This window comes from Antrostomus carolinensis, unplaced genomic scaffold (genome assembly GCF_000700745.2).
Source record: "Antrostomus carolinensis isolate BGI_N321 unplaced genomic scaffold, ASM70074v2 scaffold29335, whole genome shotgun sequence".
NCBI classification, from domain to species: Eukaryota; Metazoa; Chordata; class Aves; order Caprimulgiformes; family Caprimulgidae; genus Antrostomus; species Antrostomus carolinensis.
In genome coordinates, this window is record NW_010316185.1 from 18641 (window position 1) to 38056 (window position 19416).

Genomic DNA, 19416 nt, shown 5'->3' on the forward strand with positions numbered 1-19416 from the left:
TATTCTTTTGCCTTGGGAGTCCTGAAAAGTGAACAGGGCTTGTTCCTACTGCATCAGTACCTTCTGAGGGCAGCACCAAGCCTTTCATCATGCTTACGAAAGGCAGTGGCAGATGACTTTATCTTACCCATTCATATGGAGTAACTTTTTTTGGATAGGAGCTAGGCATCCCTGAGAGGAAAGCATCTTCCACATTACAGTCCGCTCCTATAGCTACCGTGAGAAGCTGTATCAGTTTTCCATGGTAGAAATTAATGTGTATCCGTTTTAGGAACTGGCTTGTTTACAACAACATTGAATTTTAAAGAAATTAAAGTGATCTGTATTGTACAGTATCCTTTCACATAAAGCTTTAGATGCTGCCAGCATATTGTAACAACACACTTTGCTCTTTGCTGTTAGTAATGGCAGTGGTTCTGGACCCATGACTGATTCCAGTGGTTTTGCTGACATCATACTCTTTTTTAATGTAAATCTCCATTAGCAAAAAAAACCGTTTTGTAATACGTGTACAAACCCAAAGTAACTCCAATGCTGTCTATGTTGTTACTCCAGAATTCAACTAGAATATCTAACCACACACACAACTGGTACTTTGGAGATCAGGACATCTGTTGAAGTACTTAATAGTTTGCAATATCTGAACCTTGATTCCTTGACTCCGTAGGGGTTTTGACAGTGCACACAAGCAGCCTTTTCTAAACCAAGCTGGACACAAACCAGTGCTGGAAGGTATCTTAAATACCAAAGCATGATGATAAGAAAAACACCACCTTTTTTTTTTTTTTTTTAGTGACCCACCATTATGTCTAGAGTTAATTCAAAATAGTACCTGCCAGATTCTGACACTTTCAGAGCTACTGGCTTTGCCACAGGGCTCGTTGTGGTGACACATGCTGAAAAACATGGGAGCGTACTGTTTATTCAGCCAGTACCACTGCAGTTCCTGTTTGCATGACTAATTCCACAATACTTCCCCAGTGTTTGCATTTGTGAACATGCAGGGAATTCTTCACATGGGAACGGACTTGCAAGGAACATTGTATCTTTAAGGATGATAGCCAAAAGCAACTCATTTCACATGTGGAACAGTGAGCTGAGACAGAGACATCCCTGTGTAAGGTAAGTATTAATTTTAGTGACAAAGTTGAATGATTCATCAGGATTATTAAATATGGGAATCCCTATACTACTTTGCCAAGAACATGGAAAAACCCTCACTTCCTTCCAAAGAATCCCACTGTGAGAAAGATTTCTGGAAAAGAAAGGCACTGGTTGTCTAAAGTATACAGATATAAACATGCTTCTATATATATAGTAGTTGCACTCAAATTTGAGAAAGCTCAGATTCAGCTATTTTCTTTGACTGGAGGCTGGAAAAGGTAATCAGTTACACTCCAGTACAAGGCAATCTGTTGTAGCATTCTACCTTTTAATGTAAGCATGATGTACCCTGTTCTTTTATTTAAAATACTGCAGCAATTAGTGAGGAGCTTCAATGATCAAGATTGCTTTCTGCCTTAAATACAACAGCCTGGAGATTATACAGGAAGCAAAGATCAGTAATCTGCATTTTCACAAACCTACATGAGTGAGAGGAGAGGAAAAATACACATGCATGTGACTGTATATATCTATGTGAATGCTTTCACATGTATGTAATACACATACTACTGCAGGGTCTGGAGAAAGAGTTAAGAATGTGGACTGGAGCGAGGAGAATCTCCAAGTGCTCACTGGAGGTGAAGCTGTAATGAATTAACCATACTGCCAATAATGACATACATCTCCCCAGTTAAATCAATCGCGTACCCCCTTTTCACAATATATGGAATTTACCATGTTTAATACTTCCCTGTGTTCCAGGTGTGTGGAGCAGAACCTTGAGAAACCTTGCTCTCCACTACAGAAGTCACAACAGAAGCATAAAATCCCTTAGAGCTCACAGAGAACACAGGACATAAATTGCATATTAACACAGCAAACTAGTGTTTCACAATTTTGGAGGTATTTTCTAACTAACATGGGCAAGACCACTTTCCTGAATATCGGTCTAACAGGTTCAAGTTAGAAAAAATTTAAAGTAAGCTTCACAAAATAGAAACAAAACCAATGTGGACACTTAAAATGTCTTAAAACATGAGACTAGAAGGAGGTCAGAAACAACATCATGTTACTGGAGAGGAGGACATGGCCTTGCATCGATCAAGGATAACCAGTGTAAAACTTAATGGACTTCAATGACAGAGCTTGACCAATAGAGCTTGACCAGCAACAAAACCAGTAGCAAGTCCCCTGCTTATCTGTGTATGGAATAGTTCACTGGGGTGGGTATAAATATATAAACATAGCTGAAGGAATTATTCTGCATCTTATGTTTGGAAGCACCCTGAATAAGGTTTGATGGGAGATAAGTTTTCTTTCGTCAGGGAGGAGTGACATGTAAATGCACTGATCCTTTAAAAATAGCTCTCTGGAAACATGAGAAAATGGAACCACGTGTCCACATCAGAAGGAGCAGGTAGGTTTAAAATAATTCCTGTGAAACACCTCACCAGAACCTCTGTCAAGGCTAATAATAAATAAATAATACACATAAATAAGTAGATGATTCATCAATTCTAAATGAAAAACATACAAAATAATGCGGTTATGGCAGCAAATATTTTCTGCCTTGAGGAAAAGCCTTCTCCAGAGGAGGAAAAGAAAAAGTTAGGTGCTTGATTAGCTAGACCTAAAGCATTTCAAGTAAACCACATTTTGTACAAGAGCTAGCGGCTGGACTTCAATGCAAAATGCAGTTTAGCCATTGGTATTTCAAAGCCAACAAGGCTTTATGGCCACTTTGGCAGCTGCTATTCACAGATGAAGAAGGTCAGATATTATTTTGCAAAAAGACTTCTGCCTGGCTAAGCTGAGAAGTTGCTTGAGCTGGCAGCTGAGAAAGGGAATTCTCTTCCGGCTGGACACTGCCTTAAAGAATTCAAGTGTTCTGATACGACAACTCAAACATGTTGCAAGACTCTTCAAAGTTCTCGTCCATATTCAGTTGCCTCCAGAAGGATTTCTGCTTCTTCTGCAACTCTTTACGCACACACCTGGGGCATGGTACAGCCTTCACTTTGCACTCAGAGTGGAAGACAGCACCACAGCTTTCACACCTGCAAACACAAATTAGTGTCAAAATTGAATGACAAAATAGTACTGGAGCATGCAATGGACTTCACATGGATTGTGGGCAGTAGACATTCCTTCAAATGGTTCTGGTAGCTCAAAGACTGCTACATTTCAAGAGTGGAGTTGTAAAAGACACTGGGTTGCCCACACTTCTGCTGGTGTAAAGCTACTCAAGACCACTAAAATAAGTTGACTTGAATCCATTTGCAGTTGCTGAGAATCTGTCCCAGCACTTCTGCTCCATAGACAGAAATTTTTAGAAGGCTTAATACTTATCTTCTTATTAACTAGCATTCAGATCTATCACAGAATAGACATCAATTTTGTTTTATGAAAGACAAGTTTGCTGGTTTGGTTTGTAAATGAAGAGTAACGATATTCATTTCCATTAAGATATATTTCAGCATTTGCAACAGTCAAGACATGACATTTTCCTCACTGAAATTCCAGTGACCAGCTGCTCTGGGAAGAGTAAAGTACAGTCCACTTCAACAGAAGGAGAAGTAATCATTCCACAAAGTAAAAAATGAAACAGAGGTAGGTGATATTTTCTGCTCCATGTCCTGTGGAAGATCAGACTAGATCAACACAATTATATCTTCTGTCATTCAAAGATGTGCTATTCTGTTCTCAAATGTGATATTATGACTTCAAACAAGAGGACTGGTTTATTTGTGTGGGACTCTGAGGCAATGGATGTATTATCACAGCAGATGAAGCCCCAGTTCCAAATGGCTGAGGAGCAATGAAACACCTAGTGATCATGAAGTGGGCTACAACTAAACAGTTCGAGATTCTCAGCCTTTCAATGCAAGTAACTATCTGTAGTGATGAGTAAGTCACCACAGCTTTGTAACCAAATGTAAAAAAATAAAAGGATGACAGTGTTAGAGGTACAGAGTCTTAGATTCCAGTTGGATAATCTAATAACAAAAGCAACAAAACATCAAACTCCAGAGCAATTTTGAAACACAAATCAGGGGAAGTCCTGAAATGCCTCGCATTTTTCCTTTTTTGTAGCTATTGTCATCAGATGACTATACAAGAATCCAAGTGTCCACTGTTATACCTTTAGTGAGATTTTTTGTTTGTTTGCTTTGAGCTTGCCTTTTTTTTTCCTTAGAAATAAGGTTTTTGTCTTCAAGACTGTGAAGAAAAATTGAAAACATGAAGAAAAAAATTCCAAACACTGAGAAGCCATAAGGCAAATTGTAGTATTTCCCATGCAGTCTGACAACACTGAGAGAAGTCCATAAGCTAATTAGCTATATTAGCTGCATCTGCATCTCACCTGTAGCTTTTAAAAAACTGCTTCTGATCTGGCTGCACTTTAAATTTTATGCATGGGTCCAAACATGACCTAAATTTTAGTAACCAAAGAGCTTTTAGAAGGCTATGCAGAGGTTTATAGAGGCACATGTCTAGCTAGCATAAGCGGTTAAAAATCAAATAACAAGCAAGAAAAGGAAGGTTAAAGAGGCTAAGTATAATGCTGTGTATCTACTAGCTACTATGCCTTCTTGCAGTAAAACTTGACTGTCATTATTTCTAAGTCCAGCTAGGGAGTGTAAATCTGGTTTTGAATCAAGAAACTGGCTCACACAGAGATATTTATCATTTCTGTGCTCATAGGGTATGTGTTATGGCCCTGATCCAGTGAAGCACATAAACACATGCTTAGGACTCATACCCCAGTGATTTCCTTGGAATTACTGATCTGCCTGCAATCAAACATGTGCTTACGTGCTTAGCTGGATTGGGATCTCCACGAACAGGCACAGTAATGGATGAGAGGGAGAGAGAGAGGACAGCAGTGTCTTTAAAACTTTACATAATTCTGAACTGACACTAATGGTGATTTTATCAAGCTAATTCTCCCTTGTTAGTCAGCAATTTACAGTGCCCTGGAAGTTGACAGAGGGTAATGATTGATGAGGAGTGTAATTCTGTGCTCTCACATTGCCACTCCCTATGCTCATTCAATATTTCTCCACAGAACACATGGAGGTGACAAAACTTATCAGAAATTGCTGCTGAAATGGATGGAGCAGGATGAGAGAGGAGTCAGCACACCTGCTCTCCCCAGTCAATGGCTATCAGCAGAGAAAACAAAGATTGACAGTGCTTAAATTAATATGAATTCATTTTTCAGATATAAGCTCAGTGGAAAAAATTAACAAACTTCTCTCATATCACTCAGAACTAAAAGACAGAGAAGAAATGTCTGCACGGTTATTTATGAGAGCTAGTGCAATAGCTGAAGCTCTGACCAGGACCTCACACTGTCAGGCACCAACCAGAGGCAGTGCAAACAGCCAGCCTCGTATCTCACAGTCCACTGTAGCAGCAGCCATCGTGACCATCCTCAGTCCATTCTGGTGCCCCTACCCCTGACTGCTGCTCTGAAGACCTATTTTCTGCTTTCTCCAGTGAAGACTAATGTACTCCCAGCCCCAGCCGTGGGGTGCAGATGACAACAAAACAGCAGCCTGGAAGAACGGTGGCCTGAGCTGGAGAACAAAGCTGCCTCTTGCTCTTCATAGAGACAAGTAGAGAGGATACCCAGGTCAGCCTTCACTGCGTGCTTGTATCCCCTCACTGCTAAAGAAACTCAGTCAGCAGCGGGGGGGTGGGGGGGGGCAAGGCTGATCTTGCTCTGCCTTTGGGCAAATGGTAAATTACTCCCTTTAAAGAGATGGAGCTACATGACCCCAAGCCATCTACAGTTTTGCTTTTCAGTTTTGCTTTTCAGCGTATCAAATACAGTCAAGTCTTAACTGACCCCAGAAATGTCAACTGGTTGATCTATCCTAATCTCATGGTGAGAAATTTTCCAGTGATACCAAAAACCATACCAAAATTATATTCCTTCTTAGAATATTACAAACAGATTGCTTCTTATTTAATGCTGACACCTAATATTATCATTACGAGTTACAAAAGAAAAGCTCTTCCACATTAAAAGCACAGAATTATTCCTCGTATGCTGAGGATATGACAATGTTAGTATCTGCCATTAAGTCTGGGCATTTGAAACATATATATATATATAAAAATATAAATATTTGGTAAACTGTAAATTCTGGCAAATTGTTTTCATGCTTCCCACATGTATTTCATAGGCTTATGGCTCAAGTAAGTCTATATTCTGCACAACCAATTGATTGTACTTGTATATTGCTGCTATACTGCATCACCATTTAGATGCCCATGGGTAAGATCAGGTGCCCAAAGAGCGGGCTGCAACACAAAGAGGCCTCAAAGACCTTCCAACTTAAGCAGACAAAAAACCCCAGGGATGATCAACTGATGGTCCAGGATGTCATCTGAAAGACAGTTTGATTGGTCTCCTAGGAACCTTACATGTTGACAGACTGACCAGCGTGACTATGTTGGGATGAAGCTGTTGGGACTAGCAAGGTTTATTAGGACAGCTTCAGTACCATGCACGTGGGCTGTACCTGTCTGGCTTCCAAACACCAAGCAGGGAATCAAAGCAGCTCACAGTTATGCTGTTGGTCCCTGAAATGAACAAACAGCGGATGACAGATATACCACCTCTCCCATCTCACAAATAGAAAACAAGAGGTGAACTGACTTGCTCAAGATCAACGAGGAGCTCTTAGAAGGGCTGAGAAGCTACCCTGTCTCACTGCAATGCCGTATTTACCCACCATCCTTTCTCTTATAATTTTATACATTAACTTTCATTTAAGAACCCCATCTCCTCTGTGCCAGACCTTGCAAACGTTTGCTCAAGTGAGTAATCCCTTGAAAGGAATTCAGTGAGGATTTGATGTAGTGCTGAACCCTTCATTGACTAGACCTCTTCAGTTTTTTTTCTTTCCCTTCACACAGAGTAAAAACAAGATAAAATGGGGTTGTTCATTATGTCTTCTTTAGATGATACTATACATTCACCAAGCATCCAAAATACTAAGACACCACCTGTAGCTTGGATATAAAAAAAAACCAAACCCAAAGAGCAAACCACAGAGTAGCTGAGGTAAGCCTTGCCTAGGGATACCCGCGTGATCACCATCAGACGCTATGCATATATACGTGTCTGCAAGTATTTCCGAGTTAGTCACAGACACGCCCTTCAAAACTCTCAGAGACTTCAGCAGAACACAAAGAAAAAGAAAATGGACTAGTTTGTGTTCACTTACACAAAAAAAGCCCCAAAGGCAATCAATGCCTGACACACACGTGCAGTATCATTATATGAGAGTTGCCTAGGAACCAACGCAAGGAGCCTGCTTAGGGAGGGACACCCCTGCAGTAAATGAATGGAAGAAAGTTGGCACTGATATGACATTGATTTCTCCTTATAAGGAACTTGTTAGGATAATGCCTTGTATGACACACAGTCTTTTCTAGACACAGGTGGGTTTTTTTATATACCATACTTAAAAACTGTTAATACTTCCGACTCGCTTTTGAAAACTTTGCCCCTGAAGAAGAAAAAAGGGCCAAACAAAAACAGAGCAGAGTCTGCTGCCCAGCCCCTCATATCGTTACATGTCTGAAATTCACTTTAAATGATTAATTCAGTATTCCAGGAGCCAGCAGTGATTCAAAGCATAATCATAGTTTTCCTTTCCATACAACCTGCTCATCAGACAAGGGTTACCCTTGATATGCCATCAGAGCTTGAAGACACTCCTCATTTAATGGCATGGCTGGGTTCTGGGCTGGCCCCAGAGGGAAATAACTGTAACTGCCAACCATCAATCAGTCCAGCTTGTGTGCTGGGGGAACCGATGCAGAGGGCGAGCTGGTTACAGGTGCCAGCTCGCAAGGGTACAGTGACTGCCAGCCTGCACTGATGGGACTCACCAAGGAGAGTGTCCACGGTTTGCACTCCTGGAACAGCTGCAGGGACCAGCCCAAACACAGCCTGACGTGGTGTCTGTGACCAACACCACCACTGCTGCTCTAATGCCACCCCAGGACGGCTGAATGACATGCTACCTGGTGTCCCTGCATGAAAACTGGCAGACCAGGGTCTGCTCCTGTTCACCCAGCATAGGTTAGACTGGGCTGCTGGAGAAGTGCCCTAGGCAGCGCAGGAGGATGAATGAATGAGCCCCTATCCTGGCTCAGTCACCCAGGGCTTGCCGCTGGGTATCTCCCCGTCTGCACCGCCTTTTGCATCTCCTCGTGTCATGCCAGCACCCACTGCCAAGGTAGTCACAGAGCACGCCTTCATTTTGGGTGCTCACAGAACAAACTGTTACAGGCTGGGGCTCAGCAAGAGCAGCAGCTTAATTTACCCACCTGCAATCCTCCCGTGACAGTGGGGTACACAGGCTGTGGTACCGCAGTGGAGCACAGCAGCAGAGTCAAGGAGAAACAAAGGGATCCTGCAGCTCCCAGACCCCTCCACAGAGCTCTCTCACTCCTGATTAAGGAGGGAAGAGTGTCCTCAGTTTCCCCCCAGCTGTGGCTGCAGGGATTTATTCTACACTTATCTACATATATTTCCGTACTTGCATCCAGTAGAAGAACTAAGGACTGACTGTCCATCTCATCACTGCACTTTGTGAGTTGTCTAAGTTCAGAGATCCCAAGCCAAGTGATGTGGCCTTGTACACAGAAGTTCACAAGAAAACAGTACAGGGACACTAAAATCAGTATTAAAACATTTAATCTGAAATTGATGGGATTACACTTTAGTCAGTGGAGCTAAGTCACTTTGGAAAGGGGAAAAGACCTCAACATGGTAGCTCCACAACCTGGAGAGGCTGAGATGCCACAGAGATTTCAAGTGTCTATATTGCTCAGACATATATACTCTGCCTCTGCTAGCTGCCATGCCATCAATTGGACTTTGCTCCTCTACCTCTCCTATTATTAATGCGCTGTATTCACAAAGTGGTGGTTGAAGACCTAAAAGCAAAAAGTCAGGCAACACTATAAACAGTAATATTAACATACTGCCCTTCAACCGTCATAATTTGATGGTACGACTCTACTATTTCACATTTTTCTGTACATCTCAAGTCTTGGAATCCTGTGATTAAGCCAGGATTTTTGCTTTTAAGAAAAGAGAAAGGCAAAGGCACCTGGACTTTGTAGCTCTGCCATAATACTGAAGACGTGCTTACCTGCACCCAAGATGGAAAAAAGGAACTTAACAATTAAAAAATAAAGTACATAAACAACAAGATTCTTAAGGTAATCTTAGAATTTCCGAGCACTTAGAGTTGGCAGTGTTGGCTTTCGTGGGCTCAAAAGCAATTGAAAAGCTGTAGTCTAGATTACAAGGAACCATATTTGGGATATGGAGAAGTCTACCTTAAAAGAGTAATCTGCATGAGGAAGGAGGAGGAAGAATTAAAAGGTCTTGACTGGCAAGTGGGAAATATCTAGAGTGAAGAAGACAGCACAGGAGGGAAGCTGCAAAACAGAAACTGGAAGCAAGATGGCTGCCCTGTCCAACCAGCAGGGAAGAGCACAGGGCAGCACTGCAGACCTTCCTGCTAGAAATATGGATCTGCCTTTATGCTGAACGTTCCAGCTAACACCACTCTGACATGAGGCAGGTAAAACCAACCTCTAAAGCTAATCCAGTACCAAAATACAACGCTTGATGAAAAAGCCAGTGTACTTTATCTCTTTGGGGTTTTTAAATGTATTTTAGATAACGTTACTGTGCTACCCCGCAGAGACAAAAACCAGAAGATTTGGGCCAGAAGATTTTGACTAGTTTTGACAGATTCAGGTGAAATTAAATTATCAAGAGAACTTAGCATCTACTTAGGTGTCTAAGTTTCTTTAAAGAAAGTGCTGAGCAGATCACTTCAGGATGCTTTCCACCAACTATCAACATCTGATAAGCTAAACTCTTTCAAAAATTAGGTACTAAACTACTAGCACAGCTGAGGGGAACTAGGCTTGGGGAAAGGCTGTGTAGCATAAAACAAACTAATCAAAGCAAGAGGAAAAATTATGTACCTTGAGTGATGCCTCTGACTTGTGCCAGTGTTTCCTGGAAATGCTCTATACTACGTATTTCAGTCTCTCCATCCAATATCTATCTTTAACATTCTCACAAATGCTCAAAGCTGTTTTTGTCCAGTGACAGCATCCATAACACAGCGAGCTGTAACCTTGCAAAGACTTTAGCATGTACATAAAGCTAAGCACAGCCTCCGAGCCTTTAGTAAGACTTCTCACTACGTGTAAAATACATTCATAGGTCTTATCAGGATGGTGGCCAAAGATTATAGAGGCATCCAAGCTGGCTGATATAGTCAAGCCTGTTCTGTGGCACGTCTATTTTAAACTTGGGTCTTCTGGTTTGTATCTTAAAAGGTCTACATGTCTTAACTGATCTGCAGAACAAATTAACTTTGCAAAGTAAAAACAGTTTAGCCTTGATAAATGAATACGAACACAAAAGAGCAACTCGCCGTGGTTCACATACATCTGTAGTCACCACAAAAAAGGCAAGGAATTGACTAAATAGTTCCTAACCAAGCAAATAGCTTTACCAGCAAAACACAAAAAATTGCCTGTGAAAGTAATCACTAGGATGCCAACACACAGGCAAGACAAAAACTTTATTAACTGGGTATCATATAATAATTGTAACCATAACTATAATTACTTAATTATCTAATTGGACAGAAAACCCTTTTTAATGAATAATTCTATTCTCATTTCAATGGTATTTTTCTCAGCATTCCTTAAGAATTAAAACTTGTTAAAAATTGTTCTAGGTTATAAAACAAATACAGCCACATATTATAGACAACAGTACCACTACAAAGGCATTTACAGGCATTTTCTTTTCACTTCTGCTTTTTTTTTTTTAATTTTAGGAGAAAGAAACAAAAACTCTTCACTCCATTAATGAAGAATAAGCAATATCAGAACAACTTAAGGGGCAGCGCCTGACTGCTAACAAACTGGCAAGGATATCTCTAACAAGCTAATTTATAACCAGGGATATTTTAACTCATTTCACAACACTTGTAAAAATAAAATTAGTTATATAATAGGATAATTTTATATGTTTATTTGCTAAATTTAAGTCCAGGGAAAATTTAATTCAAGAAATAAAACAGTAGTTAGATGCTCAGGTTGTTTAAGTTGCCAGAGCTCCAGCAAAAACAGAGCTGTGAGAGTTTACATTAGCTGGCAATTTGCTCCTCGAAATGTGTCATTAACTCAGGAGGCTTTAAATATAGTTCTCATGATTTAAAGGACTTCAAAAAGATGCCGAAACCGCGAAATTTAGAAAGAACTCTGATGAACTGTTATATAAATATGGATAAGACAGAAAAGAGGAAAATGGGGGACAGAGGAATCAAACTGATTGGAAAAGGATGGGACAATTTTTAAGTAAGTGTTTAACTACTGAATCAAGACTTTCATTAAGCTCTGTGCAGAATGGCCACCTCCCAAGAAATGGCAAAGAAAGGAAATATCATTAGAAAGCTTTGTGACTTTGTGAGCCCACCCTTACATTCAAGGCAGTAAACTGTTGTACTATATTGTTGAGCAGGATGTAAAGAGCCTGCCAAGCACAGCCCACAGACCTGCTAATTAAGTGAACTGATTGTGTTTGTTTTGGAATCGTTTGCCAACAAAGGAATGTGTCATGCTGATTAGCGAGAGAAGGATATGTAATATATGTGTATTCAAACCCTGAGGAGTGCATAACCCAGGTATTCACTCTGTTTGTTCAACGACTGACAAAAATTACTCTCAAGCAAATAACCTGACCAAAGAGAAACTCCAGCCCTCAAGAGGGGCCCTTCTTTTCTCTCAGCTCTGTCTATCTAAAGAAGACCCATCCTTCATAAATTCCTACTGAAGACTGCTCCAGAAACTGCTGAGAATATTCTGGAGACAAAAAACCTCTCCACCTCAAAGCTGACCTAAGAGACCATGAAGATGGAAAGGTAACACCCAGCTGAGAACCACCTTGGAATTGTAACGGCCCCTCTGACAGCTGTCACTCTTCTCTCTGAAGAGTAAGAAAGGTCAGGGAGATAGCCAGAAAAACAAATCCCAGCTCAACAGAGACACATCCCCCCCACACAGACAGACTTCACTTTTCAAACTTTCAACAGAGAGGTAAAGTTTGCAAAAGCCGTCATACACCCACTTTCAAATATTTCTAACCTAACAGCCCAGTTTGCTCGTAGAATTAGTAGCATGCTCAAAAGTGAATGAGCAACATTCAAAAGCAAGAGGGAAAAACATGGTCTTCAGAGCTCAGCTGCTCTTCCCTCCTTAACTTGGGAGCTAAAGCCAGGGTACCTGGCAGTGTAGGATTAAGCACTAAGTGTGAATACTATGCTGTAAACAGCAATTCCAGAAAACCAGGATGGAGAAAGGGAATCATAGTCAATTCTCAGTGCACACTGTGGACTCACAATAGTACAACTAAATCACAAATCTGAGCTAACTGTTTACTCAGAGCTCTGTATCACACTTAACTAACAGGGAAAGCTGAACACATGTCCTGGTTTTGCTAGGACAGAGTTAATGTTCTTCTCAGTAGTTAGAATAGCTGTGTTTTGGTTTCAGTGCAAGACTTGATATGAGAACATCAGTGAAACTATCACAACACATCAACAGAAATTTCAGGTATAACTGCAAGTCTTCACACAAACATTTTGTGACTTGCCATTCCATCTGTCACAGGTTATTCTGTATATTACCTATTTCTAACTAGCCTCCTCATCTTACATCTGTCATTGTAGTGGTCAGCAGACCTACCTCAGAAATCTCTCTCATCTGTAAGAGATGGAAACAAACACAAACCCTCTCTTCCTGGCCTTCTCCCTCACTGCTTTGCAGCTGACGGAGCTGCACAGTAAAACACACAAGCTCCTCTGTTGGCATGACTCACCTCCAGCCTGAGGGTGGAAAAGAGCAAAAATATGGAACTGAAATAATCTGGTTAGTGTCACAGAGGTGCATGTGCACACATGAGCAGTAATGAGATGAGAAAACTAACTAGGAAGGGAAATGGAAAATGCTTGGGATAAAAGCAAGGTTTAGTGATAAGGAGTACAAAAGGAGTAAGTAGAATGACCTCTGACAAAATAAGAAAGAGAAATATTGGAGAACCTTTCATGCTGATTGTGTTTTAATTAAAATAATTAACAAAGACCGCTGTCTTTGGCATAACATCAACCACTACTTCACATTTGTGAAACATGAACAAAAGTCCTTTCTGGCTTCCAATTCACATAAAAACAGGAGCTAAAGCAGCTTCTTTTGGCTTTCACTGAACTGATGACAAATACTATTTGATTCCAGAATGTTTTAAACTCTATAATTGCAAGGCATCTCAGCTGAAGGGCGGGGGAATAATATACACAATTTTTTTGTGTATATTATGTTTTTGTGACCAAAAATCCCCCAGACAAATCAAATGCACAGACACTTCAAGTAAACTTGTCTTCCAAAATGCTCTTACATGTCCTCATCAGTCTTTTGGGACTATCTTCAAATGACTTTTATACAGTCTCAACAGACATCTTACGTTTTATATCATCTCAGTCTCCCTCTTTTTAACTCAGCCTATCTCACCATGCACTCTAAATACATTCTTTCTTGAAAACTTTTTATAGAGCTCAGCTGCACACCTTGTTTAGCTTATGTCCACTGCTTTGTCAATGCATTTTTTAGAATGAGAGTCTGGAAAAAGAATGTGCAAACAGTCTTTCAAACTCAGGTCAGGCTGAAAATCCCCAAAGAGTAGTCCTTGGTTACTTGTAATTTAACATCTTTGTACACACAGGGGAATCAGATTCTTAACTAAGCCCTTTTTAACAGGCAGTCCTGATTGTTTCCAAAGGTGGCTCTTCAGTTTTTTTTCCCTTCAATGGAACACTTTGGAGAAAAAATTAAAATGATTGTATTTGAAACAGCCAGAGAAGTACTTATCTGCAGAGGAATGCTGTGCTGTCAGATATACTGTCTTTCTGTTGAGTTAAAAAAAAACAAACCAGACAAACAACAAAAAACCCCCTCCCTTATTCAAAATCCAAGGCAGTTTTCAAAAAGAGTAGTAACACTACTGCGTTGCCAAGTCTGCTCTGGTTTCCTGCATTTTGCTTCTAGGTTTTCCATGCAACTCCTGTCCCTGATCTGGCATCCAGTACTCCATATAGTGTGAAATAAAGGTTCTTTTGTTTAGCTTAGGACTGGCATACACTTATATATATTTTGTAGCCACTTGAGAATAGCAATGTCATTTAAAAAAAATAATAATAATCCTGTATACATAGGCACAGATGAGTACACACACAGAAAGCAGAGAATTAGCCATAACATCTCACGTGGAAAACAATTCAGAATAGATGGTTATTGTTTTATAATGGATAATCCCAGTACATCATGGGCCCAGTGACATAAGATACCAGAAAGATGTCTGTGATCACTCCAGAGAATCCATTTAGCTTTTCAGTACACTTTTAAACTCAGAAAAGCTTTGGATAAATCACACTGTGTGATGCTACTGGAGACAGCTGTTCTGAGACTTAGAATCATAGAATGGTTAGGGTTGGAACTTACAGGGCTTTGGGAAGTAGCTCTTCCCATCTATTTCCAAGTCTGCTCGTGGTGGCCTCCCTGGATCAGTAATCTAGTGTAGCTGCCCAGAAATGTTCATTAGTGGGATCCAGTCCCTAGTTATTTAAATAAGAGGTAATGAGGCTGAGAATCCACAAGGATATGTGAGCTAAATGGATGACTGACATTATGGTACCTGCTTGTAGAAATGTCCTCGAAGGGGTAAAGGATTTCTCCATTGTTGCAAATCTCACAGATGAAACCCTTTTGACTACAAAGGCTGCAGCTGTACACATGAGAGGTGGCAAACTTAATCACTTTCCCCAAGAAAGGAGCCAGTTTTCCTTCAATAACCTGAAATGAGAAGAAGACAACATTGAATGAACCCCTCAAAAATTTTTAGAACTCCTTGAAGGACTGAGACAATATTTATTAATACAGAAGTGCAGCTAAGTGTTGCTGGTTAAAACAACAAGAAAGTTTCTTCCCAACAACTAATAGTGCCAGAAAGTCACAAGTGATAATAGTAGCCAATGAACTGGCAATGATCCAAACATAAAAACAAAGTTACTACCTCTCTGTAAGTCTCTATACAGCAATAACACACAAGATTAGTAGTCATTTTAAGTACAACAATGCATTCACACACTAAGGCACAGAAAAGTAGATAGATGATAATATGAAAGCCTTAAATTAACTGATAGCTATGGATACTGCCTTACATTATGATTTTAATTTCTTGTTATTTTTAGGCACAAATTGCAGATTTGTCTTTGTTCCTTTTCCTCCAAAGCACAAGTTTTTTGCATATTTGTGTTTCTTACTGAGAACCATTAAAACACAATATTCCTCTCATTACCAAAATGAATAAATTCTAAGATAAATTCTTGAATTGGGATTGTGTTTTCTTCCTTCAGTGTCCAGCTCTCAAATCAAGAAGTCCCTCAAGGCGCAACAATCCTGCTAGACCATTAGAAGTGATTAGCACTCTCTGTGTTGGTATGAAAAAACGCCCATGCAGTATAGATTAAACTGCCAGCCACAACAGTCATCTAAATTTGTGACTCCATGACAATACCTCAATAAGGGGTGCTATTCAGGCAAAATACTTTCCATTCAGATCAAGCTTCCAGAGACTTTAAGGAATTCTGCTGGTGTAGGGTATAATGAAGATGGAATAAGGCCCTAAGTGCATATTCTTCCCTCCTGGGCTTCCTGTGGTCTGAATGGCAGCCTGCCAGATTAGTGATAGAAATGTGTCATGGGATTTGATAGTGACCTCCTAGAAAAAGGAAAAAGAATGCAATAATTGCTGATTGAAGGCTTGCAGGGGGCTGTGCCCTGAAACTTAAGAGTGGAGAGATTTACACTTAAATGTGTGCCAGATTCAGTTCAGGTACCCCTTCCCTCAATATGGTAACACATCACTTGCAATTTGGGTTTAGTGTAAACGAATCTAGAGAAAGCAAAAGTTAAGGCAGAGAAGAACAACAGAGATTTTGGAAGCATTCCTTCTCTATGTAAAAGTAGAAAGGAAATAAATTTGTGTTCCAGGGCAACTTCCTGCCTTCTAGCTGAGATAGCTACTATTAAAGTGCTCATGTGGAAAAGAAGGTGCACAGGTAGCGTTGATGTTGATGGCATTGAATGGCATGGGCTGAAATGTGCCTCCTCTTTGCTTTCAGCTCTAGCCTGCTAACAACATCTGCAACAACAGGAAGCAGCAATGTTATTGCTAGTACTGCAGATAGGACATCTGCTCATGTTAGAGGAAAAACGACGTTCCTATTGCATCCTGGTATAGGAAGATCCCCTTTGACTAGAATATAAACAACGTAAAGAAGCTGCTGCATGAAATACAAAAAAGAAGCCACAGTTCAAGGGAGTGATATTACTAACCTTCTAACTGATGGGCAGAAGTTAGTTTAGTTCCTCTAGGCTGGGTTTGTTTTTAGTTTTAAAGGAAGAAATTTTTTACTTGCAGACTCCAGAGCTACAGAGTCTGAAAGCCAAACAATTTGGGAGTAGGGGAAAGACACAAAAGCTGATAGCATTCAGTAATCAGAAGGAAAGAAACAGCGAAGCCACACAGCTAGTGACATGGCTATAATCACCCTGCAAAAAGCCACTTAGCACTAATAGATGAAATACACAAAGATAATAAATAAATCACGATGTGTACATATTTTCCAAAGCATTTTCACGCTACAGCAACCACCTCTGACAGGCCACAAAATAGTTCAACTTAAAATGCCAGGCTGAAGACAAGAGCTGCAAAGTCTGTACCAATGCCACTGTTAGCAAGGACTTAAAAGTTAAATCTTTGAATTAAAATTACATTTTATATAATGTAATAAACAAAATTAACATAATCTATTACCTTCCTAAGCATCAGGGGTGAATTTAAGTCTCTACAAGGCACAAAAGGTTTCCTATGAGCTCACAACCTAAGCAAGACAGATTGAGAGTGGGCAGTTGCCCCCAAGGAGCTGGTGTTATTTGCCCCTGTTTATTTTTTTATTTGAATGGCTCACTGTAACACTGCAGTGGGTTGGCTTGTAACTCTGGCCACTGCAGACATACAATGAAGATGATATCTTCAAAGAGCCATGCATGCAATTTTGCAATGTGAATTACAGGCTATTTTACTGCATTATAGGAAGAAGACAAAATGCAACATCAAACTGATGTTATCACTATTTTTAGCATCTGCAAATTTTGTGTCATTTTGGTTCATCAGAGACCTCAAGGTTGTGTACAGGATATGACTTTTCCTTGCAGCCTTCTCTCATTTGTGTTTGTAGCTAATAACAATAAAATCCTCATCTCCTTTTACCCTGGCAAGAAAAAAGGAAGATTTCTACTTGCTGTGCCCAAGAGGAGATTCAAGGTAACACTTTCCCAAGTGAGTGTTTCATGGCTTGGGAAAAGGAGCATAGGACATATAACCAAAGGTGTCAAAACATCTCCCGTGACTCTCCTGCGACAGCTGGAGGCCCAGTGTCAGTCAGTTTAGACATCCCAGAACCACAATGGCAGAGCCCCAGGATGTTCTCCCAGCTGATGCTGGAATTTGATCTTGAGTTTCAAGGGAACACAAGCGATTAAAGAACAGAAGTGTGTTGAACAAATGTAATGCATTACCCAGATATCAGGGAAATCATGGGAGGGTGACAACCTCAAAAGGCTGCCTTGGCAGAGCTAGTAACATCTATGTCATTCTTCACAGCCGTATCTGTTACTAAAGCCTTACAGTGATGGAGACTGCACAGCCGCCATGCACTCTAACCCAGCACATGCATGTTCTCACTGTTGGAGTCACTCCTAAGCTTTGACCTGAACCTTTCCCTAAGGACATTTCAGTTTACAAAATAAGCTTACAAAATAGAGAAACTGTGAAATGACACATTATGAACTACAGAACAGTCTATCACATTTCATAAGAAATGTGGAAATTCAGCACAGAACTAAGTAAAGAGTACGTCAAAGGATCAGAAACCAAAAATTTAATCACTGACTTATCCCTGTAACATAATACAGCCTCAGCATGCACATGCAAAGACTTAAAAATATACTGCGGCTTCAAAAAAGAAAAAAAGTATAAAGCTTAAAACAAATTAAAATCTTGCTGAGTTCAGATTCTCTTCTACCTTCAGCACACATGAAGAGCAAGGTCTGTTTTCTAATCCAAATTCTTTGTAGTGCAAGCAATTGTTTCATTGTCCAAAATTAAGAGAGAAAAGTGACTGATGATGGCATCCTGGTCATCAATTGATGTAGAGTGCAGTGCAGCTTTCTCTTCCTAAACTGGTCAAGCAGCCCATCCCAAAAGGATTCTGGACACAGGGCCATGCTCTTACAGTTAGCTTACCACTGCTGCATCTGGCGTATATTGAGGTACGCTGGTTAGTGACAACAGGAGGAAAATACTCGTGTTCAGAGGCTGAAAACAAGTTGTGTCTCTGAATAGCCTCAGCGTTCAGATCAGAATCACTGTCCACTGCTGTGCATCTGGAAAAACACTTCTCTAAGCTACCACAGGACAGAAAGCTGTGGCTTCGCATACTGCAGCTCCTAACTGCGTGTCTCACATGAGGAACTGTACAAAAATATACACCCACATGTATAAAAATACACACCCACATATACACACATAAAAGACAGGCCCTGCCCTGCACTTAGAATTTAAACCAACAAAACTAAAACTGCCTTTTACACTAACTGCCACATATCTCCCACTCTAAACTGTGGGACAAACTGTGCTTAGAAGGAACCTCCCAGACAGGCTCCCTGCCCACATTGCCAAGAGCATCCCTCTGGCCAGAGCACAGCTGCAGGTGCCAGGGCTGCTGGGGAGGGGTGAAGCCAGGAGAACCAGGACCAGCAACCCGCCCTGCTGCCCAGTCGCCTGCAGCCAGCTCGGGAAAGCTGAGGTGGTGCTGGCAAGCAACAAGGGAAGGCAGAGACTTGCCTGCAGCAGTGGGAGAAACTAAGGGTGCACACAGTACCTGAACATATGCTAAATGGGTGTCGGGACAATTATTTTAGATTATTTCTAGAACAGAGGCTTTTCATACAAGTCAAAGTTGTAAATAAAGGTAAATCAAACCTTCTTCTCTGTGTATCTTTGTGTTACTGTTCAGTTTGGATGGCGGGAAGACATGACACACATGCACTGGGTTATGGTTTTCCTGATTC

The 19416-nt window shown here is 40.6% G+C and overlaps 1 protein-coding gene across 1 annotated transcript in view; it reads right to left on the reverse strand.

Moving 5' to 3' along the window:
* Positions 1-2983: 2983 nt before the first annotated feature.
* The window catches only part of LOC104525140 (pleckstrin homology domain-containing family M member 3), a gene marked incomplete at its 5' end in the record, with an annotated part of 47381 nt that continues 30948 nt past the window's right edge, over positions 2984-19416 (reverse strand). Inside the window, 2 exons of the mRNA XM_010168210.1 lie at positions 2984-3161; positions 14915-15072. Of these exons, the coding sequence (XP_010166512.1) occupies positions 2984-3161; positions 14915-15072 (336 nt within the window). The remainder of the gene's footprint in view (positions 3162-14914; positions 15073-19416) is intronic.